Source organism: Meles meles, chromosome 8 (assembly GCF_922984935.1).
Source record: "Meles meles chromosome 8, mMelMel3.1 paternal haplotype, whole genome shotgun sequence".
In the NCBI taxonomy this organism is placed as follows: domain Eukaryota; kingdom Metazoa; phylum Chordata; class Mammalia; order Carnivora; family Mustelidae; genus Meles; species Meles meles.
In genome coordinates, this window is record NC_060073.1 from 8175021 (window position 1) to 8199371 (window position 24351).

Consider the following 24351-nt stretch of genomic DNA (forward strand, 5'->3'; position numbering starts at 1 on the left):
TGGCAAGGACACGGAGAAACTGGAACCCTCCTGCATTCTTAGCGGGAATGAAGAATGGGGCAGCCACTTGGAAGAACAGTTTGGCAGTTCCTCAAAAAGCTAACATAGTTGCTATATGACCCAGCATTTCCACTCTAAGGCAAATGCTCAAGAAATAAAAACATGGGGCGCCTGGGTGGCTCAGCGGGTTAAAGCCTCTGCCTTCAGCTCAGGTCATGATCCCAGGGTCCTGGGATCGAGCCCCGCATCGGGCTCTCTGCTTGGCTGGGAGCCTGCTTCCTCCTCTCTCTCTCTCTGCCTGCCTCTCTGCCTACTTGTGATCCCTGCCTGTCAAATAAATAAATCTTAAAAAAAAAAGGAAAGAAATAAAAACATACAACAACACAGAAATTTGTGTACACTAGTATTTATCGGAAACATTATTCGCAACAACCGGAAAGGGAAAACAATCCAAATGTCCATCAACTGATGAACAGATGAATAAAATGTAGTATATAGCCATACAATGTAATTATTACACGGCAATAAAAAGGTTCTAACGCTACCTGCTACGACATGGCTAAAATTTGAAAACATCAGGCTAAGTGAAAGAATCCAATTATAAGAGACCATATATTGCATGATTCCACTTATATAAAATATCCGGTATAAGCAAATCAATAGGCACAGGCAATACGGTTAGTTGTTGTTTAGGGCTGTGGCGGTGCTGGTGGGAAATGCGGAGTGAGTGCTAATGAGTATGGGGTTTCTTTTCTGTAGGGGGACTAAAATGTTCTAAAATTGGATAGTGATGATAAAAAACATTCAGTTGTACATTTTAAATGGATTTTATGTATAAATTATATACATTTAATATATATTATATAAATCCATTTACATATATAGTATATGTGAATTATATCTCAATAAAGGTATAATATCTATGTTAGGAATTTCAGTGTCCCTCTCTCAAGAAGATAGAAAGTAGATAGAAAAATTAATAAAAATATAGAAGACAAACACTATTAACCAATCTGACCTCGACATTTATAGAACACTCCGCATAACAGCAGCAGAATATACAGTCAAGGATATGTAGAACATTCACCAAGTTAAACCAAATCCTGGGCCATGAAACAGTCCTGATACATTTAAAGATTTATTTTGAGAGAGAGGGAGAGCACACACGCCCACGTGCAAGGCGAGGGAGGGACAGAGGCAGAAGGAGAAAGAGAACCTCAAGCAGACTCCATGCCAAGCGTGGAACCTGACATGGGGCTTGATCTCATGACCCTGAGATCATGACCTGAGCCAAAATCAAGAGCCAGGCACATAGCCCACTGAGCCACCAGGCACCCCCAAAACATTTTAAAGGATTCAAGTCACTTTTATGTTTTCTGACTACAAGGTAATTGTATTAAAACTATAACAAAAGATATTCGGAAAGAAAGATAATTGGGGAAACCTTCATTATTTGTAAACTAAACACACTTCCAAACAAATCAAAGAGGAAATCAACAGGGAAATTAGAAAGTGTTTTTAACTGAATGAAACTAAAAACTTGTGGAATCTACAAAAAAAAAAAAACAAAAACAAAAAACAAAAAACCGAACAAAAACCCACCACCAACAAAAAAACTTGTGGGATCCAACTAAAGTAATATATGGTATGAAAGTATCTGTATTAACAAAGAAGATAGCAAATGAATGCTCTTAGCTGCAAGCCTAAAAAACTAGAAAAAGAACCTGAACCCCAAGAAACAGAAGAACGTAAATAGGAAAAATCAGAGCAGACATCAAGGAACTGGGGTAGCTCAGTCAGTTGAATGACTTCAGTTCAGGTCAGAATCTCAGGGTTCTGGGATTGAGCTCCCTGTCAGGATTCCTGTTCAGTGGGGAGTCTGCTTGTTTCTCTGCCCTTCCTCCTGCTCATGCTCTCTCTCTCTCTCTCAAATAAGTAAATAAAATCTTTTTTAAAAAATCAGAGCAGACATCAGTGAAACAAGTAACAGAAAAATAACAGAGAAAATTAATGAAGCCACAGTTCTTTGAGAGTATCAGTAGAACAGATAAAACTAACCAGATTGATCAAGAAAAGGTGAAAGAGTAAAAAAACTGCTAGTACCAAGAATGAGAGAGGTAACATCACTACGGATTCCACAGACATTTAAAGGATAATAAAGGGGGTGCCTGGGTGGCTCAGTTGGTTAAGTGTCTGCCTTTGGCTCAGGTCATTATCCCAGGAACCTGGGATCCAGTCCCGCATCAGGATCCCTGCTTCTCCTTCTCCCTTTGCCTGATGCTCCCCTGCTTATGCTCTCTCTCTGGTGTGTCAAATAAATAAAATCTTTAAAAACAAAAAAGGATAATAAGGGAGTATTATGAACAACAGTATGCCAATAAATTAGATTATTTATTTATTAAGATTTTATTTATTTGACAGACAGATCACAAGCAGGCAGAGAGGCAGGCAGAGAAAGAGAGGTGGAAGCAGACTCCCCTCTGAGCAGAGAGCCCAATGTGGGGCTTGATCCCAGGACCCTGGGATCACGACCTGAGCCGAAGGCAGAGGCTTTTTAACCCACTGAGCCACCCAAGCGCCCCTAAATTAGATAATTTAGATAAAGTGGACAAATTCTTCCAAAGACACAAACTACCAAAGTTCATTCTAAAAATAAACTGACTAGTCCCCTATCTATTGAAGAAATAAAACCAATAAAATGCTTCCCACTCTGAAAATTCCAGGCCCAGATGGCATCACTGGGGAATTCAGCCAAACATTAACAAGAAATAATTCCAATTCTACAAAAACTCATCCAATAAAATGTAAAGGTAATGCCTTTCAATACAATTTAGAAGGCCAGCATTACCTGGACTCCAAAACTATACCAAGCAATACTGTTCATGAACACAGATGCAAAAATTTCTTTTTTCTTTAAGATTTTATTTGAGAGAAAGAGCGTGCGTGCATGTGTGCGAGAGAGCCATGAGCAGAAGGAAGGCGAGGGGCAGAGGTAGAAGCAGACGCCCGACTGAGTAGGGAGCCTGATGTGGGGCTCGATCCCAGGACCCTTGGGATCATGACCTGAGCTGAAGGCGACACTTAACTGACTGAACCATCCAGGCGCCCCCGAGATGCAAAAATTTCTTAACACAATTTCAATAAATCAAACCCAACAATATATAAAAAGAACACACTGTGACCAAGTGGGGTTTTTCCACAAACATGCAAGATTGGTTTAACATTCATAATCATTCACTGTAACTCACCACACTGATACACTAAAACTAAAAAATATCATACGATCATCTCAAAAGATACAGAAAAGGCATTTAAGAAAATCTAACACCCCCTCTGATCAAACCTTTCACCAAGGTTTCAACAACCTTTCAGTAGTAGCAAACTGCTAGGTTATAGAATTTCCTCAGCTTGGTAAAGGGAATCTCCAAGAAACCTAGAGCTGATGTCCTGTTTAATGAAAAGAGGAAAGGATGTTCTCTCACTACTTCTACTGAACACTGTGTGAGAGTTCTAGCCAGTGTAGCAAGTCAAGAAGAGGAAATAAAAGGCATTCAAACTGGAAAAGAAGTAAGACTATTATTTACAGATGGCACGACTGCCTATTTAGAAAATGTGATGCTATCGACAGAACAGCTGCTAGAACCAGTGAGTGAGGTTAGCAAAGTTGCAAGATACGGGGTCAAATATACAATCAGTGCTATTTCCATGTATTACCAGTATATTCCAGTACTACCCAGAAATTGAGCTGAAAATACCATTTTATTTATTTATTTATTTGACAGAGAGAGAGATCACAAGTAGGCAGAGAGGCAGGCAGAGAGAGAGAAGGAAGCAGGCTCCCCATGGAGCAGAGAGCCCGATGCGGGGCTCGATCCCAGGACCCTGAGATCATGACCTGAGCCGAAGGCAGCGGCTTAATCCACTGAGCCACCCAGGCGCCCCTGAAAATACCATTTAAAATAGCATCAAAATATAAGATGCTTAGGCATAAATCTGACAAAAGATGCAGTCAAAATGCTCTACCGCTGAGCTACACCCTCTGGCAAAATCTGTATACTGAACTATGTAACACAGCTGAGAGAAACTAATAAAGACCCACATTAATGAAAAGCTATACTGTTTTTATGGGTTCAAGGCTTAAAACTGCTAAAGTGTTAATTGTCCCCAAGTTTATCTATAATTTGATATTACAACAATTCCAGAAGTATTTTTGTAGGAGTGGACAAAGTGATTCTAAAATTCCTAAGGAAATCAAAGGACTGAGAAAAGCCAAATTGACTTTGGAAAAGAACGAAGTTGAAAGACTAACACTATGTAATTTCAAGACTTCTATAAAGTTACCATTATCAAGATGGTGTAGCTATGGCTTAGAGAGACAAGAGCAATGAAATGGTATACAAAGTACCAAAAGAGATTCATGCATATATGAATGAATTATTTTTTGACAAAGTTGCAGAACCAACTCAGTGGAGAAAGAAGTCTTTCAACAAATTGTGTGTGAATTAGACACCCATATGCAAAAAAAACCAAACTCTGATCTGTACATCTCATATGATATGCAAAAATGAACACAAAAGGATCAGAGACTTAAATGTAAAACCTAGTACTATGTAACTACGAGAAGAAAATAAACATCTGATATGTAATAGAAAAAACTGATAAATTATACTTTATCAAAATTAAAAATTTGGCTTTTTTGAAAGACACTGTTAAAAGAATAAAAAGATAAATCAGACTGGAGAAAGTATTTGCAAAGAATGTATTTGACTTGTATCTAATATCACTGTGCATGTGTGCATGCGTACACACATGGAAATACTACTCAGCCAATAAAAAAATGAAATCTTGCCATCTGCAACAGTGTGGATGGAACTGGAGGATATTATGCTAAGCGAAGTCAGTCAATCAGAGAAAGATAATTATCTATGATCTCACTCATATATGGAAATGTAAGAAACAAAACAGGATTATGGGGAAGAGAAGAAAAAATAGAATAAGACGAAATCAGAGAGGGAGACACACCATAAGAGATTCTTAATCATAGGAAACAAACTGAGCGTTGCTGCAGGGGAAGAGGGTGAGGGGACGGGGAACCGGGTGATGGATATTAAGGAGGGCATGCAATGTCATGAGCACTGGGTGTTATATGCAAATGATGAATCACTGAACTCTTATCTCTGAAACTAATAATATATTATATGTTAATTAATTGAATTTGAAATTTAAAAATTTTTTAAAAGAAAAAAGGATGTTTAGCTCTTGCCCGTATTAAGAATGCCAACTGCAGTACTCTCTTTACGCCAAAAGAGGGCACTAACACACCCAATGGCGAGCTCAAGGCTAATGAAAAAGAAAGCGGTACCTGTCCATCCAAGTGAGAACGTGAGCAAATCTTGTTGAGTCCCTACCTATTGATTTTTTTATTACTAAATTTGGGGAAAGCTCCTGGTTTACCTCTAACTTCACTCAGCCTTTCCCATAAGTCAAATGATTTTACTCTCCAAAGGAAGAAAAGGCTGTTGAAATGCTTATTCTGAAAAGGAAGAAATACCTTAAGAAATTTTAGGTTTTAGCAGTTAATCAACTTTAACAAAATCTCCACCTCAGGGCACCTGGGTGGCTCAGTCAATTAAGTGTCTGCCTTTGGTTCAGGTCATGGGGCCCGGGGCGGGGGGCAGAGGGGCATCCAAGCTCAGCCCGGTGGGCGTCTGCTTATCCCTCTCTCCCTGTCCCTCCCCACCATTTGTGCTCTCGTTCTCTCAAATAAATAAAATCTTTTATATATATATATATATATATATATATATATATATATATATATATCTACAAGTCAAGAGTCTGTACAACTCGTTCTATATTCATTAGTTTTTCAAAATTTGTAATATACATCTCTAAGAAAATTTAAAGGTGAAATAACTGAAAGAAAAAAAAAAGCCAGGCTTTATGACAAAAGGGAAACTATTAATAAAGGGGAAATGGGCAGTTAAGGTTTTTTATATGAACAATTATTTACATGAAGAAAAATATGTATTTTCACATTGGTTTTGATGACTTTTACATTAATAGCTCATAATAAATAAAGCCATTTTTTGAGTTGTAAAAGACATTGGATAATGTGTTTATATATTCAGATCCAAATTTTGTGATTGCTGAAATGGGTTAATAGGCCGCTATGCTACAGATTTATCCTTAACCCAAGATATTCCCTTCAGAAAGGCACAGAAGGATCACTGCCAAACACAAAGCTGTTCCTGTCAAAGACAGATGCACATGCTTTTGGCCATGTACACACCTGATAGCAGGCCAAAGAAATCTGTAGGAATCCCTTTCAAACTAGCACTCCTCTTAGACTATCAAGAAAAAAAAGAGTTTTTCATTTATTAAAATTACCTAACATTCCCTTTGCCCTTGATTTCAGATTTATAAAGCACACAGCACAAAACGGCATTGATTACCTCTCTACCTGAAATCGCTTGGTGGATCTGAAAATGTGAACTTTTGAACTTATCTAAAGAACATAATTAAAAATAATAAATGTGGGGCGCCTGGGTGGCTCAGTGGGTTAAAGCCTCTGCCTTCAGCTCAGGTCACGATCTCAGAGTCCTGGGATCGAGCCTCGCTTCGGGCTCTCTGCTCAGTAAGGAGCCTGCTTCTCCCTCTCTCTCTTTCTGCCTGCCTCTCTGCCTACTTGTGGTCTCTGTCTGTCAAATAAATAAAATCTTAAAAAAAAAAATGTGGTAAATCATGATGGAATAGACACAAAACTTTGATTTTGTTTTTTTTGTCCTTTTTTCCTCCTTTTCAGATGTGGCTGGTTCTTCACACGTTAGACAATTATTAAATTCTCCAATTAAGAAAAGTCTGAACTTAAGTCTGCAAAAAACCATCAGACCCAATCTAAAACTGAACAAAGCATTAGTTAATTACTAATAATGGTGAAAGCCACATCAAATTTAAAAAAGTAATTTTATGCCTTCTGCACACATTTATTTCTAATTCTGCCTTCCATGCTCACCAAGACATGGCACTCTGTCTGTTTCTGCTACAGTTACTGGTATACTTGGACTTGTACGTGTCTTTGGTAATCTGGTAAGCAAGGCAATACAGATTAAATGCTGTGGCTTCAGACGTCTACAGGACATACAATTATCTTCTATAAAAGCTGGCAATCTCTAAAATCTTTATCAGTAATTAGCAAAAGAAATTTTAAAAATAAAATAAAGTGTTAGGTCATACACATACTCCTGACTTTTGAGATCTTCTTCTCTCCATTCCCCCAGCAGCTCTACTGAATGTTTCCCCCACGGAAATAATACAAATCTATTTAATAACTGGAAAAGCTTGTCTCTTCCCTCTGCTTTATTTTCCCCCACCATATTGCAAGGGTGATGAATTCATAGTGAACACTCATATAAACACCTCTTACATTTACCATCTTACTTTTTTTTTACCATGTAAAATACACATAAACTTTACCATGTAGCCATTTTCAAGTATTCAGCTCAGTGATGTTAAGCACGTGTACATCAATGTGCAACCATCACCACTATTTACTGACGTTTTATGACACAGGTATCCCCTGCTTCCCCAAGGTTCGCATTAAGCCACTTTGCTTTTACAAAAAAACCTACATTAGCATGCTCATGGCTTTTTTCACAAATGCAAAAATCCTCTTCAGATTTCTTTCAGTAAGCGAAAATTGGTACTAACACAGTCTTTCATAAAAGCAAAGTGGCTTAGTATGAACTCTTGGAAAAGGGGGGATAATCTTCACTTTCCATTTTGGCTCATCAAAGGTTTCATAGGAATGCCCTACTTTTGGACAGTAGGGGAAACCTGTATGCAATTACATACTGTCCCTCGTATCTGTCCATTAGTCCATTTCGTTTTTTAGAAATGTGTTTCAAAGTAAATCACAAATAGGAAATCTACTCCAGCTTCAACTGAAGTGCAATGTTTACTGTTTTTCTTTTGACGTTAAAATCTGTATACATGGAAATACACAATACGCTCACTGACTCTGAAGACAAGAATACACCTATGTAACTCCATCAAAATACAGATTATCGGGGCACCTGGGTGGCTCAGTGGGTTAAGCCGCTGCCTTCGGCTCAGGTCATGATCCCAGGATCCTGGGATCGAGTCCCGCATCGGGCTCTCTGCTCAGCGGGGAGACTGCTTTCCTTCCTCTCTCTGCCTACTTGTGATCTCTGTCTGTCAAATAAATAAATAAAGTCTTAAAAACAAAAACAAAAACAAAAAAAAACATTATCATCACCCCAAAAAGTTTCCTATTGTTTCTTCCTAGCCAACATCCCAAGAAGTAATTGTTTTCTTTTTCCTACATAGAGCAGTTTTCTTTTTCTTTTTTTAAAAGATTTTATTTATTTATTTGACAAAGATCACAAGTAGGCAGAGAGGCAGGCAGAGGGAGGGGGGGAAGCAGGCTCCCTGTTGAGCCCGATGTGGGGCTTGATCCCAGGACTCTGGGATCATGACCTGAGCCGAAGGCAGAGGCTTTAACCCACTGAGCCACCCAGGTGCCCCAGTTTGCTTTTTCTATAATTTCACCTAAATGGACTCACGCAGTATGAATTTCTTGTATTGCTTCTTTCACTGGGCATAATTTCTGAGAATCATCCATATTGCTGCAGGTTATATCACAGGTTATCTACTCCCATGCTGATGGACAACTCACTATTTCCAGTTTTGAGCTATGATGATTAAACTGCTATGAACATAACAAGTTGTTGTACGAACGCACTTCCATCTCTCCATAGTGGAGTTACAAGGTCACAGGGCAGCTGCACGTTTAGTCCTCTAAGAAACTGACCAACCTTTCTCCGGAGTATTTTACCTTCTTACCAATAATTCATGAGCATTTAAGTTGTTCCACAACCTCCTCAACATTCGGTGTTGTCAGTCTTTTATTCAGCCATTTGGATGGATGTACAGCGATATGTTATTTTGATTTTAATTCTGGGAAGACTCCATTGTTGAACACATTTTTATTGGATTACTGGTCATTTGTTGTTCTTTTGTGAGATGTCAGAATCTTTTCTGCTCAGTTTGTGTTGTTTGTCCTTTTGTTGTTGAAATGCAGTTTTTAATATTTCCTAGATGCTAGTCCTTCATCAGACACGTTCTGTAAACACTTTCTCCCAGTCAATGCTTTCCTATTAGTGGCATCGTTTAATTAGGAGATTTTAATTTTGACAAAGTCCAACTTACCGAGTTTTTATTTTATGGCTAGTGCATTCTATGGTGTAAAAAACTTTTGCCTAAGCCCCCAATTTATGAAGATATTCTATGCTTTCTTCTGGAAATTTTATGGTTTTAGTGTTTATATTCAGGTCTCTGATCCATTTTAAATTTATTTTTGCATATCACGTGAAGTAGGGACTGTGGAAGGCAGAATGCTAAGATGGCTCCCGAGACCCCTGCTGACTGGTGTACACAGGTCCTCCTGCCTCCAAAGTGAGCAGGGCTTGTGAATACGACGGGACAGTAGTCACTCTTGTATTTTTATCTGTTATGTAAGATCTGGTAGTGGACTGGAGAGAAATTCTCCTGATAGCTTTGAAGAAGCTACCATGTTAGGACAGGCCTACGAGACTATAAGCGGAGTACGATCCCAGCTCATAGCCAGCAAGCAAGAAAATGGGGGACTGGTCCTACAGCCTGCGGGCACTGAACTCTGCCAATAATCCATGAAGAGAACCCCGAGTCTCCAATTAGATCACAATCCTGCTCACACCTGGAATTTTCAGAGCACACTTAATTTCAGCTAACCTGTGCCCGCCTTCCGATCCAGGAAAATTCTGAGATAACTGAAGTGCTGATTTAATCCAGTCACTAAATTTGTGTAAGTTATTTCTGAATTCTCTGTTTCTGAGAGCTGTTTGTTGCCTCCTCTGCAAGTACCACACGTCTTTAGTACTGGGATTCTACATCTTGAAGTGAGTATTCCCAGTCCTCAACTCTTCTTTTTCAAAACTGGTTTGGATTCTCTAGGTTGTGTGTATTTCCAAAGACATTTTAGAATGAGCCTATCAATTTCTATAGAAAAAAATTCTTCTGGGATTTTCAATTGAATCCATTGATGAATCTGGGTAGGAATGACATCTCAACAATAATGAGGCTTCCAATCCAAGAGCACAGCATGGCTTTCCTTTCAGACAGTTAAGCTTCTCTTTACACTTTTGAGTATGGAGGACTGGCTTACATATTATTTTGTTAAATTTATTCCTACCTTATGCTTTTGATGCTACTGTTTGAAAATTTCATTTTCTGGTCTCCCTTAGCTCTAGCGCCATCTTCTTGGAAACCTCTGTACCATGAGACCCAAGAGGAAGCAGCAGCAAACGTGCAGGCTGAAGCTTAAAAGAAGATGAAGGCAGAGGTCCACGTAAACCACTAGCATGGATAACCATGTATACCCATGGAGGCCACCGGAGCAGAAATAAGGAAAGCCAGAGGTCAGGGATTTTGGTCCAATTTGCTGGATTACACGCCTACTTTCTAGAGCTTGATTCAATGGACCTAGAACATCCATCACCATCTAATCAGGACTACCTATGAGAGACCCTCCTTGCCCACACAGAACAGTCCCTTTGCTCATTTGCCCAGGGCTTGTGACTTTCAGGACTAATTCGGTTCTTATTTGTGGCTGAATGTTACATGTATACAATAAATCATCTCTTCTGCTATTTTAGCAGAGGAAAAGAAATTTTTTAAAAATTCATTTTCTGATGATTTGTTGCCAGTACATAACAAACTGAGTTTTGTGTATTAACCTAATATCCTATAACCTTGCTAAATACACTCATTAGCCCTAGTGGTTGTTTTATGAATTCCTTAGGATTTTCTATCTAAACAATCACCTCAACTGTGAACTAAGACTGTGTTACAATTTCTTTTCCAAGCTTTATTTCTTGTCATAATTCAATGACAGGCCTCCAGTGATCCTGAATACAAATGGTGAGAAGGCATTTCTGCCTTACACCTAATCTCAAAGGGAAAGTGTTCAATTTTTTGGCATTAAGTATGATGTCAGCTGAGTTTTCAATAAATATCATGTATTAGACTGAGGAGATTACCTTCTACTCCTAGCTGGCTGAAATTTTTTTTTTTTTTATCAGAAAAAGGATGTTGAGATTTTCAAATGCCTTCTCTGTAGTGACTGAATCAGTTTTTCTATTATATTAATGTGGTGAATTACACTGATTGATTCTACAGTCTTAAGCTTATATTCCTGGAACAAACTGTACTGAGCCATGGGGCATTAACCTTTATATACATGGCTGATTTGATTTGTTAATATTTTGTGAAGGATTTCTCATCTTATGCTCATGAGGGGTATTAGTCTATAATTTTCTTTGCAATGTCTTCGCCCAGTTTCGGTATTACTACATTCTTGTCTAAGAGTTACAAAGTGTTCTCTTTTTTCCTTAATAAGTGCCAGCAAAACTCTGGACTTGAACGTTTTTGTGTGAGAGATTTTTGAAAATTAATTTAATAGAAATTGTGTTAAGTTTCAATAAGTTGTATTTTCAAGGAGTTTGTTCATTTCATCAAAGTTGGTAAATTTATTGGCATGAAGTTGTTCATAATACTCTATTATCCTTTTAATATCCGTAGTATCTGAAGTGGTAACCCCCTTTTCATGCTTGATATTGGTATTCTGGTTCTCTTCTTGATTAATCAAGAAATCAGTTTTGCTTATCTTTTCTAGGAATCAAATTTTGGCCTTGTTAATTGTTCTTTATTCCACTGATTTCTGTGCTTATTTTTAATATCTTTCTATTACTCTGGATTTACTTTGCACTTTTTTCTAATTTTTGAAAAGATTTATTCTTGAAAAGACTGTATTTTTTTTCTTAAATTTTTATTTATTTTTTTTTTAAATAAACATATAATGTATTTTTATCCCCAGGGGTACAGGTCTGTGAATCGCCAGGTTTATACACTTCACAGCACTCACCATAGCACATACCCTCCCTTATGTCCATAACCCCACCCCCCTCTCCCAAGCCCTCTCCCCGCCAGCAACCCTGTTTGTTTTGTGAGATTAAGACTCTTTTATGGTTTGTCTCCCTCCCCATCCCATCTTGTTTCATTTATTCTCCTCATACCCCCTCCCATGTTGCATCTCCACTTCCTCATATCAGGGAGATCATATGATAGTTGTCTTTCTCCGATTGACTTATTTCACTAAGCATGATACCCTCTAGTTCCATTCACGTCGGGAAAGACTGTATTTTTAAGGAATCTCTACACCCAACACGGAGCTCCAACTTACAGCCCTGAGATCAAGAGCTGCATGCTCCACAGACTGAGCCAGCCAGGGGCCCCTTTTTCTAAGTTCTTAAGTTGAAACCCTAGACCACTGAATGGAGATTTCTTCTTTTCTAATGTAAGCATTCAAAGGTATCTATATAAATTTCCCTTTTAGCATTACATACCTAAAGTTTGATATACTGCATTTTCACTGTCATTCAGTTTAAAACATCAAAATTTTTTTCCTGCAATTTCTTCTTTGAGCTACACATTATGTGAAGTAGGTTGCTTAATTTCCATATGCTTAGGAATTTTCTTAGTATCTTATTTTTATTGCTTTAAAACCTAATTTTAGGGCACCTGGGTGGTTCAGCCAGTTAAGCCTCTGCCTTTGGCTCAGGTCATGATCTCGCGGTTCTGGGACTGAGTCCCGAATTGGGCTCTCTACTCTGCAGGGAGCCTGCTTCCTCCTCTCTCTCTCTCTGCCTACTTGTGTCTGTCAAATAAATAAATAAAATCTTAAAAAAAAAAATCTAATTTCATTATGGTCTTAAGACATATTTTGTATGTTTTTAATCTTTTAAATTTATTTTTTTTAATGGTCTAGCATATGGTGAATGTATTTCTTGTCTAATGGCAAAAGAGTGTGCATCCTGCCATTGTAGGACAGCGCTCTATAAATACCATCTAGGTCAAAGTGGTTGATTTTGTGCTCAGTGTGTGTACGCATGTGTGGGTGGGTCGATCAACTGCTGACAGAGGTATTAACATCTCCAATTATGATTTCAGAATTGCCTGTTTAATTCTGTAAATTTTTGCTTCACTTATTTTGAAGCTGTAATTAGGCACATACACCTTTATGACTGTGACGATTTCTTGAGACCTTTTACCATGACAACACATCACTTTAAATTTCTGGTAACACCCTTTGTTGTTATGCTTAACTTTTGCATGGTATTCACTTATATATATTTTTTGGTATATATTTTTCCATTTGTTTATTTTTTACCTATCAGTGTCTTTATCATGCCCCTTTTATAGTCAGGATATGTTGGGTTTAGCAGTTTTATGCAGTCTGCCACTCTATGATTGTAGTGTTTAGTCTACTAACATATTGACAGAATTGACTTAGGTCTCCCCTGCCCCCTTTTTTGAGAAAGAGTGTGTGCCTGAGCAGGGTTAGGGGGAGGGTGAGAGGGAGAGAATCTTAATTAAGCAGGCTCCGTGCTCAGTGTGGGGCCTGAAATGGGCAGGGCTCAATCTCAGGACCCTGAGATCACGATCTGAGCCAAAAACCAGGAGTCAGGCGCTTAACCCACTGAGCCACACAGGTCCCCGCCTCTTAAGGTAAGTTCTACACCCAATGTGGGGCTCGAACTCACAAGTCCAAGCTCAAGAGTCATGCTCTACGGACTGAGCCAGCAGGCACCCTGAGAAAATAGATCTTTAATACTGTTTCAGATACTTAGCATTTCTAATGCTCTTCCTTCCTGATGGTCTGAGTTTCTATTTGGTATCAATTACCTTTAATCTGAAGCACTTTAGTGTTTCTTATAGTGCAGTGACAACTTCTTAGTTTTCTTTCATCTAATAATGTCTTTCTTTTGCCTTCATTCTTGCAGGATATTTTTGTCAAACAGAGAAATCTGGGTCAACAATTTTTTTTTTTCCGTTTGGCACTTTATGTTATTTCACTGTCTTCTGGCATTTGTGGTTGCTGGTAAGAAGCTAACTCTAATTATTGTCTCCCTTTTATGTATCATTGTTGTCTAGCTACTTCTAATATTTTCTCCTTACCTCTGGCTTCAGTAATTTAACTACAATACTGTGTAGGAAAGGGTTAACTCAATAGGCCTGAAATGCTCAAACTCTGCACAGGCCAAAGGAAGGTCTGTCTTTAGGACCGGCCCCTGGCTGGCAGCTGGGAGATGAACTCTGAGCCCTTGAGATAAGTGAGCTGCTAAGTGTTTTTGCATGCCTGAGGACTTGAGCCATGCTGTACCGGTGTGATCAGGTAAGCCTGCCCTAAGGATATGATTTATGGCAAACATCTGTTTTTGCTCTGGGGGGGGGTCTGGGTAGTCGAGGTCAGTCATGTGGGCACTGCACGGCATTCTGGACACTAAACACGGAGTGAGCCTCCCATATGGGCAACGCCGCACATGCTGTCAATCACTGATGGGAAAATTAAAGGCATCTCTGTGTGAATCCACTGGACACCTGGAAGCCTGCACCTGGTTTCTTCTGGACTGTACCCCATGTGCCTTTCCCCTTTGCCAATTCTAATATGTCCTTTTGCTGCAATAACCTGGTAACTCTAAGCCTAATAGTTTCTGAATCCTGTAAGTCCTTGCAGCAAACCACTGAGCCTGACGGTGGTCTTGGGGACCCCGACACGTGTACCAAGATATGTTTTTCCTTTGTCCTTATCCTAATAGGTGTCGCTAAGCTGCTTTAGTCAGCAATTGTGTTTTTTATAAATCTGAGTATTTTTAAAAAATACTTTATCTTCAAATATATTCTTCTGTCTCTCAAATTTTCCTCTCCTTCTGAAACTTCCAATTGTGAGTTAGATCTTATAAATAATGTCCCAAAGGTCCCTGAGGTTCAGGTTGGATAATTTTCTGCTCATCAACATTCCACTGATTTTTCCCTTTGTGATCTCCATTTTGTTTATATTAGACCATTTGGTGAATTTTTATTCTAGCTGCTGTACTTTACACTTCTACAGTTCCCACTTGGCTCCTTCTTGTTGCTATTTCTCAACTGAGATTTCCTTTCTTTTCCTTCAGGGCAAGTGTACCTTTCTTTATTTCACTGTAATAGCTGCCTTAAAACCCGTTTTCCAGTCCTAACAAAGGAAGTTGGTTTCTGTTGATTGTCCCTTTTCTTCCGTCTGGGTCGTATCTTCCTGGTTTTTAAAATGTGTGGTCTTGCACTTATCTTGGACACCGTTAGTGTCGTACTGTATGTAATGGACTCGGCTATATTCTTCTGGGAAGTGCTTACATTTCTTTCAACATTCAGTTAAATTTGGCTGGACTCAAAGTGCAAACTCTTGCCTCTTGGACATCTTCTCAGTTCACTTCTTTTCTCTTTAGCTGAGCTGTTTGTAGCCTTCCATGCCCGTGTACAGTGTATATAGAACATGTATACAGAATTTTTGGCTCTCACTCTCTAGATCTCTCCTTTCCAGGATTCCTCCAACCCTTTCCAGTGGCTGAATGGCTGTGGCTGACCCAAATTCTGTTCTCTTACAAGTTTTCTATGAAAGTTTTAACCAACCTGCCAGGTGCCAACTTCAGTCTGTCGTCTGGCTAAAAGCAGTTAAAATGGAAAACATATTCCATGCTGTCTCTTCTTAAAAGGGTCAGTTCCTTTTCAGAAGCTGCCTGCTTTTGTTCATTTTCCAGTGCCTTCAGGTCTTATTTTTCCTTCCAATTTTGTCCAGAATATATAGTTATATGCAAGAAAAGTCAGTTCCAACAAAGTTTACTTGAACATACTGCAAGAAAAACCATTGTGATGTTACTGTTTTTCAAATTTACTTCAGCTTCACTGTGTGTGGATATATAGATAAATCTAAAATAAAAATTTTTCAAAGTTTTATTCAATAATCTCTACACCCAACATGGGACTCAAACTTATGGATCCAAAATCAAAAAAGTCACGTGCTTCTTCTGACTAAACCAGCTAGGCACCCCAGTATAGGTTCACTTTTCTTTTTCAAAAAGAGAGAGGGGGCACCTGCGTGGCTCAGTCGGTTAAGTATGTGCCTTCGGCTCCCGTCATGATCCCAGGATCTTGGGACTGAGCCCTGGTCGGGCTCCCTGCTCTGCAGAGAGCCTGCTTCTCCCTCTCCCTCTGCATACTGCTCCCCCTGCTCGTGCTCACTTGCTGTCAAATAAATAAAATCTTAAAAATAAAAATAAAAGTAAGTAAAAAGAGAGAAAGCATGCATGTGAGTGGGGAAAGGAGCAGACGGAGAGGAAGAGAGAGATCTTAAGCAGAATCCGCCCTCAACATGGAGCCCCTGAAGGGTTTAATCTCATGACCCTGAAATCCTGACCTGAACTAAAATCGAGTCAATTAACTAACTGACTGAGCCACCCAGGCACCCCAGATTCACTTTTTTTTTTTAAGATTTTATTTATTTATTTGACAGAGAGAGACAATGAGAGAGGGAACACAAGCAAGGGGGAGCTGGAGAGGGAAAAGTAGGCTTCTTGCTGAGAGGGGAGCTTGATGAAGGGCTCGGATCCCAGGATGCTGGCATCATGACCTGAGTGGAAGGCAGACACTTTAACGACTGAGCCACGTAAGCACCCCTAGATTCATTTTTTTTAAAAAAGATTTTATTTATTTGACACAGAGAGATCACAAGTAGGCTGAGAGGCAGGCAGAGAGAGAGGGGGAAGCAGGCTTCCTGCTGAGCAGAGAGCCCGATCCCACGACCTGAGATCATTACCTGAGACGAAGGCAGCCGTTTAACTGACTGAGCCACCCAGGCATCCAAAGCATCTGACTCTATTTCAGTTCAGGTTGTGATCTCAGGCTCATGAGATCTAGCCCCAAGACTGACTCCATGCCAGGCGTGGAGCCTGCTTAAGATTCTCTCTCTCCCAAGGGGAACCCTCCTACACTGTTCGTGGGAATGCAAACTGGAGCAACCGGTCTGGAAAACAGCATGAAGGTTCCTCAAAAGGTTGAAACTAGAGCTACCCTACAACCCAGCAATCGCACTACTGGGTATTTACCCTAAGTACAAATGTAGTGATCCAAAGGGGCACGTGCACCTGAATGTTTATAGCAGCGATGGCCACAATAGCCAAACTATGGAAAGAACCTAGATGTCCATCAACAGACAAATGGATAGAGAAAAAGTGGTATATATATACAATAGAATACTATGCAGCCATCAAAAGAAATGAAATCTTGCCATTTGCGATGACGTGGATAACTAGAGGGTATTATGCTTAGCGAAATAAGTCAATCAGAGAAAGACAACTATCATATGATCTCCCTGATATGAGGAAGTTGAGAGGCAATGTGGGGGGTTTGGGGGGTAGGAAAAGAATAAATGAAGCAAGATGAGATCAGGAGGGAGACAAACCATAAGAGATTCTTAACCTCACAAAACAAACTGAGGGCTGCCAGGGGTAGGGAGAGGGTGGTCGGGTTATGGACATTGAGGAAGGTATGTGCTATGGTGAGTGCTGTGAAGTGTGTAAACCTGGCAATTCACAGACCTGTACCGTAGGGCTACATATTATATGTTAATGCATTATATGTTAATAAAAATAAATATAATATATGTTAATAAAAAATAAAAATTTAAAAAACACATTATACATTATATGTTAATAAGATAATACATGTGTTAATATAATACATTCTGTTAATAATACATTATATGTAATGTATAATACATATGTAATATATGTTAATTTAATTATATGTTAATTAAAATTCATGTTAATAAAAAATTTTTTAAAAAGTAAAAAAAAAAAGATTCTCTCTCTCCCTCTTCCTCTGCTAGAGCTCTCTCTCTAAATAAATAAAATCTTAAAAAAAAAAAAAGACATTTTATTTATTTATTTTGAAAGAGAGAGAGACAGCGAGACAGGGAACACAAGCAGGAGTGGGCCTCCCACTGTGTAGGGAGCCTGATGCAGGGCTTGATCCAAGACCCTGGAACCATGACACAAGCCAAAGGCAAAGGCTTAATGACTGAACCACACAGGTGCCCCAAAATAAATAAAGTCTAAAAAAAATAATAAAAATAAAAATAACCCCAAAACCTCCCCCAAAACAAAAACCCCCACATCTTTGTAGTTGTTTTTGTACATAATTTTTTTCCTTAGAATAAATTCCTAGAAACAAAACTGCTAGATCAGTTCTAGGTCTCTGTTACATACTGCCAAAATGCCTTCCAGAAAAGTTGTAGAAACTTACATCTAACTATCAACAAAATAGCTACCTGCCTATTTCCTTGTATTCTTGCCAATCTGGATACTAAAATCCAAAAACCTGTCTTCACCAAGTTAGGTATATGAGCAAGGATCTAAATTTTCCCCAAATGATTAGTTATACCATAGATCATACCCTAATTACTGAACTCTCTCTCTCTATATATATATTGTAGCATCATAAAGGAAATGAAGTGTACGCTTCATTACAAACTTGTACACAATATACCATAGAACAGCAAAAAAAAATACCATTAATATTTTTCATTGTTTCTTTTGCCTATTTTCCCCATAATTTCAGGCAGAACGTAATTACAGAACAGGTTTTAAAGGGAAGACTATTCAGATTTACTACTCAGAACTAGAGACTGATGTATTTTGCTGAAGTAGTTATATTTTAAAAGATTTAGTCATAAAGTAAGACAACTTAAAAAGGTTCTCTATTTTGAAGTCTGCAAAGGAAAGCCCTTTAGCTTCTTGGTCTAATTATACTGGTGTTTTAATTAGCATCTAAAAATGTCTACTAATGATAGAATTTGGCCAGTGACAAATATCCTAAGCTTCCATAGCCCTTTTCACCTCTCACAATAGATCAAATAACTCGGTTAAAAATTACTAATAATTAGTATTTACACAGTACTTTGTTTACTACAACATCATAAAGCAGAGCAAAATAATTATTACCATATTAACAAAGGAAGATGCCAAACCAGTTAGGTGAGTTATCTGAGGTCACGCTAAAGCAGGAATTTGCCAAAATTAGACACTGAAATTCTTGTAGCCTAATTCCCATATACCTTATCACTCAAAAGAACACCTGTGAGAATTATGACAACTCATAAAGAAACCTAGAATATACCAGATCAGAGAATCACATTATTAAAATTATATTGAAGATCATCTCCTGAAACATCCTCACTTTATAGAGAAGGAAACTGAGGCCCCCAAAGGTAATATACTTAACTGCTCAAAGCCTTCTAGAAGCTGTAAAGCAACAATGAAAATTCAGCACTCCTCTATCCAAGCTCAGCGATCTTCAATTACTAGAGGGTAACAGCCATCCTTCACTGCTTCTTCAATTTTTTTAGTTTATAAAACAGTCTCAATGTTTTCACGGATACTGAACAATTCACTCACAATTAACAAATAATTCCCCAGTACCTATCACACGCCAGGTCCTGTACTTTGTGCTAAATGAGTATTTATTATATGCTAAGCACTGCATCACTTGCATGTCCACATATGATCCCCACATTATTACTATAAGAAGCACAATTATCTCTATCTTAAAGATTAAAATTTAGAAAGACTAAGTAATCTGCCTGTGGTCTTCAGTAAGGAAATAAAAAGTAAAGGTGCCCTTCTGCGGCAGCTGAAGAGCAGCAGCCATGGCTCTGCAGACCCCCCGGTCACGGACCTCAAGCTCAGCCAGAAGGTGACCGGGAATATGAGCAAGTCAAGGCACCGCTGCGGGCACGGGCACCTACCGGGCACATCACACTGGTGCAGGACAAGCTTTTGACAGACACCCCAGCAGGGGGAGCTGAGCAGTGCTCTGGCTACCACCAGGATAGAACAGTGGCTGCTAAGGGCTGGACCTACTCCCTATTCTGTGCAAAATACAATGTTCGGGCGGGGAAGAGGAAATGGTACAGTCACTTTTATAAGTTTATCCCAACAAAAAAAAATCTTATTTTTATTTTAAATAGTGTGACTCTGTATATGATTTCACTTGAAAAGAAGGACCTACTGTCAGAGAAGCCTGGAAAACCTACAATCTAAGAGTGAGTGCACAACGTAGAAGCTGCAGGTCCCTTTTGGAAGCCTTTAAATATCCTTTTCTGCTTACACCTTCCAAGATCCCACAACAGACAGCATTTGCAGTAATTTAACTAAAGGCTGATTTCGAGAAAAGTAATCATTCAAATCAATAGACAAGACAATTGGAAGGGCTTCCAGTACCACACAATAAATTTGGCCTAAAGGATATTCAGTGAGGTCCAAAGTAGAAGGATGCATGACTTCTCTTAAGCAATACTCATGAACAGTACTATAACACATTACTGGCTACCTACTTTCACAGTGTAAAATCTCTGTAGTATAAGATCACATTAATTAAAAGTTTCATTTGCTGTCGTTCCCAGCTGGAATTCCTTTATCTTTGATTGCTAAATAGATTTCACAAGGTCCACAGCCAAAAACCCAAGTGGTAACAAGCAGTTCTACTATTATGGAGATTTAAAAGTAAGCTTTCTAAATAAACAAATGTCTAAGGATATTCTTAAACGCAGCAACTGCTCTAGGGCCAACCTGTAAGGAAAGGAGAACCTTGAGGGGGGGAAAAAACCTGGAGCATAAAAAATGTTTTAAGGAGGGGCGCCTGGGTGGCTCAGTGGGTTAAGCCGCTGCCTTCGGCTCAGGTCATGATCTCAGGGTCCTGGGATCAAGTCCCGCATCGGGCTCTCTGCTCAGCAGCGAGCCTGCTTCCCTCTCTCTCTCTCTGCCTGCCTCTCTGTCTGCTTGTGATCTCTCTCTATCAAGTAAATAAATGAAATCTTAAAAAAAAAAATTTATTAAAAAAATGTTTTAAGTAGAGTATTAAAAAGTGGTCTACTGCTTTGGGAAATTTTTGTGTAAGAGAGACAAATCAAGGCAACCACGAAAAAAAATTCTACCTTTCCCCATTATGCAGTGTTGTTTTTATTCTAGCCATAATTTTGGTGACATAAAATCAGATGACACTCTAATAAGTAATCAACCACAGCAGAATTAATCACATGCAGTATTTCTAATGTAAATGATTACCTGAGAAGTCTGTGAGAAGTCTTGCTAGGACTTGCTTGTTTACCACTTCAGTCTTACTAAGGCTCGAAATAGTATCTACCCTAGTGGTTTCTCTGCTAATTGCGGGCTTCTTGGAAATCCCAAGATCAGATCCAGTATTAACTTCTTTGTGTTCTAGGACATCAGACGATCTCTGAAGCCAAGAAGATTCTGGATCACATGTGAAAGTGTGCTTGGATACTTCTTCAGGAGGAGATTCTGCATTACCCGGTACAGAAGCTGACTTCTCAACCTTCCTTTCACTGAGCTCCTTAAGAGCTTTGATTGTGAGCTGTTCCTGTTCTAAGTCAAGAGATGCTGCTGGAGTACCTTGGGCAGGAAAAACATCCAGAACCGTACTTTCGTTAGTCTCTCTGCTTTGCTCAGGGTGTTTGCTTGTTATGTCTTTAATTTCAGAACCACCTGATTCAGTTTCATGCAAGACTTCCAAAGCAAGAGTCGTTTTAAAGTCCGAAGTCTTCTCTGATGTTGCCTGAAAGGCCTTTCCTGCATGTTTATCTGCAATTCCTCCCTCTCTGGTTTCTGTAAAGGCTGCTATCAGGTCCTCTGGGGAAGAATCATCTACATTTTTCACACTTTTTTCATGTACTGACTCCAAATAGGCAGGAGTTGTCACACGTAGTGAGAATTCTCTCTCCGTAAGAACACTTGGAGACAGAACTGAAGGAAGTTTGGACTTCTCAGTTGCAACAGGCTTTTCAGGAGCAACTTCTCTCGTGCTGCCTGATTGCTCCCCGTCTCCTGACACGCCATTCTGGTCAGGTACTTGGGAACATGCCGCCTCCCCAGTTGCACTCCTTTCAAGACTATCCGGCTGAACTCGTGCTGCCTCAGAGTCACTGACCGGCCCTTCAAAGGTTTCACATGTTTTCCTTTCCCTGCTGCAACTGACAATCTCTTCGATTTCTCTTTCATCTCTTTTTACAATAGCGCTTGCAATGGAAACAGGTTTTTCAGCCTGAATTTTGTTACTTTCAAATGAAATATTGGTTGGGACGTCCTCTATTACTGTGTCATCAGACTCACCAGAACTATCGGCATCTGTGGCTTCTGCTAACATAGAGCTCTGCCAGTTCACTTCACCTTTTAGGTGGCCGTCAGGTAAGACCACTTTCACAGTGGCCACTCCAGAACCCAGAGAGACACCTTTCTCAAGAGGAGATCTAGGTAACTCTGGAAGCGTATTATCTTCTTTCTGCACACTGCCTCCCACGCCTTTGATACTGATTTCCTTGGCGGAATGGAGACAGTCTGGCATAGGTTTTTCAATGACAGCATTCTCTTGTGGGAGAGAGGTCGGTGCCCAGTCACTTGCTGATTTGATGGGAGTGCTCCCATTAATAGAACAGATGGGAAATTTCTGGTGAGCGTTAGATTTAAGATTTACAACTGGGATTTCTGAATTATATTCACTCCTATCAAGTCCTGTAGTTTTCGTGATGTAATCAGATTTACTGCTCTCTTCTTTTGCTTGGGGAACCAAATCCCAAGTCAGTATTTCATTAGTAAAGTTATGTATATCATTCACACACCGAGACACTTCTTCCAGTGCCGCAGTCGTGTGCGAAAACTGTCTAGTGAGCAACGCAGAAGTTGGGTAACGCCCTGCCTCTTTACTTCTCAGTGGAAATAATTTGTCATTAGACTCCAACAAAATGTCTGCAGACGATTCTTTATCAATGTGCACTGCCCAGCTACCAAAATCATTTGTGCTCTCCTTATAGGCATCTTTAAATTCTTTGTCAAATGCTTCTTTGTCAATAATTACTTCAAATGGTGACTCAGGGGAATCCTTTTCAGTAATATCACCTCCTGAAACTTCAGATGGGGATAAGGAATATGTACAAATGCCTTGTGCCTTAGGCTCCTGGGTGAGTGGTTTCTGGGCTGTAGGCAAAGTGAACTTGTCATCAACATCCAAGCCAGTTTTATCATCTGTACCTGCTACCTCATTTGGGTTCTTGGACTCTTGATCTTTATTTATTTGCTGTTCCATTAGACCAACTTCCTTTGAGAGAAAAGCAGGACGATCTGGGAAACTGGCTGGAATGGAAGGACGGTTATACTCAACGCCTTCTGCAACAGAAACTGGGGAGTATGCTATGCCTTTATTGGTCCCTTGAGGCTTTTCCATTTTTTTCGCATCTAGGAGGGCCAAACAGTCTTTTCCTTCTTTGGCTAAAATAGGCTGGCTGCCTAACACATTGCTTTTTTCTCCATGTGGTATTGTAAGGTCAGTGTTATGCATTTCAGAAGACGAAAAAAGGGAGGAAGTCATAATTTCTGAAGGTGGCTCATCAGAGCAAAGAGAGCTCAATCCCTCTATGGTCAGAATTTGAAAGAAAAAAGTTTGTTTACCAGGTACAATCACACATTAGCTAGTAAGGCCAAGCAGCATGCTTTTCATTTTCCAAGTTACACACACACAAGATGTACACACACACATACACACACAATATGTAACAAAACAACGATCAACAGTTATCCTATAAAACATGCATAAAAAGTGCCAAGAGTGAAACAGAAAAGCTCTATCATGCTACAAATTGCAGAAGACAAAAGATTTTCATGACAAGTACTTTTCCGTCTACTTTTTCCATTGTAAAGGTAAAGCATAAAGAAATGTAATGAGATTGGGAAATCGGGGGAAGTTTTTTTCCCGTATTTTTGGTAGAGCTATTCAGTGTAATCAATATAAAAAACTTAATATTATGAAGTATTGTTATGTTCTCATCTGTAAGCTGCACATTTCAGTATACAGAGCTTCTACGAACCCACTGTTATAGTCTGACAGTTTGAGAAGGAAAAAAAAAGTGACCACTGTTCTTTTTGATTCTCAGGAGATACAGTGGAAAGAATGAGGCTAGAATTACTCTACTCTACCCACAGGGAAGATTGGTCTCAGGTATAGACGGCCTCATTTTATTTATTTTTTATTTTTTAAAGATTTTATTTACTTATTTGACACAGAGAGAGAGACAGCGAGAGAGGGAACACAAGCAGGGGAGTGGGAGAGGGAGAAGCAGATTTTCCACCAAGCAGGGAGCCCAATGTGGGACTCAATCCCAGTACCCGGGATCATGACTTGAGCAGAAGGCAGACGCTTAATGACTAAGCCACACAGGGACCCCTAGATGGTCTCATTTTAAACTAAAGAGTATGAAATGATTGGACTGCTCTAAAATCTCTTGCACCAACCTGACAACTTAACCAACACAAAACTGTGCAAACTGGTGAGGTTTATTCTGTGGTTAAGAGT

General features: G+C 39.3%; 1 protein-coding gene across 2 annotated transcripts in view; it reads right to left on the reverse strand.

The window, feature by feature from the left end:
* RTN3 (reticulon 3) overlaps window positions 1–24351 on the reverse strand; it is a 66411-nt gene that overhangs the window by 17184 nt on the left and 24876 nt on the right. Inside the window, exon 3 of one of the 2 annotated variants that reach the window (XM_046014693.1) lies at window positions 21054–23414. The exons of the other annotated variant lie outside the window; for it this stretch is intronic. Within the exon in view, the coding sequence (XP_045870649.1) occupies window positions 21054–23414 (2361 nt within the window). The remainder of the gene's footprint in view (window positions 1–21053; window positions 23415–24351) is intronic. 2 annotated transcript variants of the gene reach the window in all.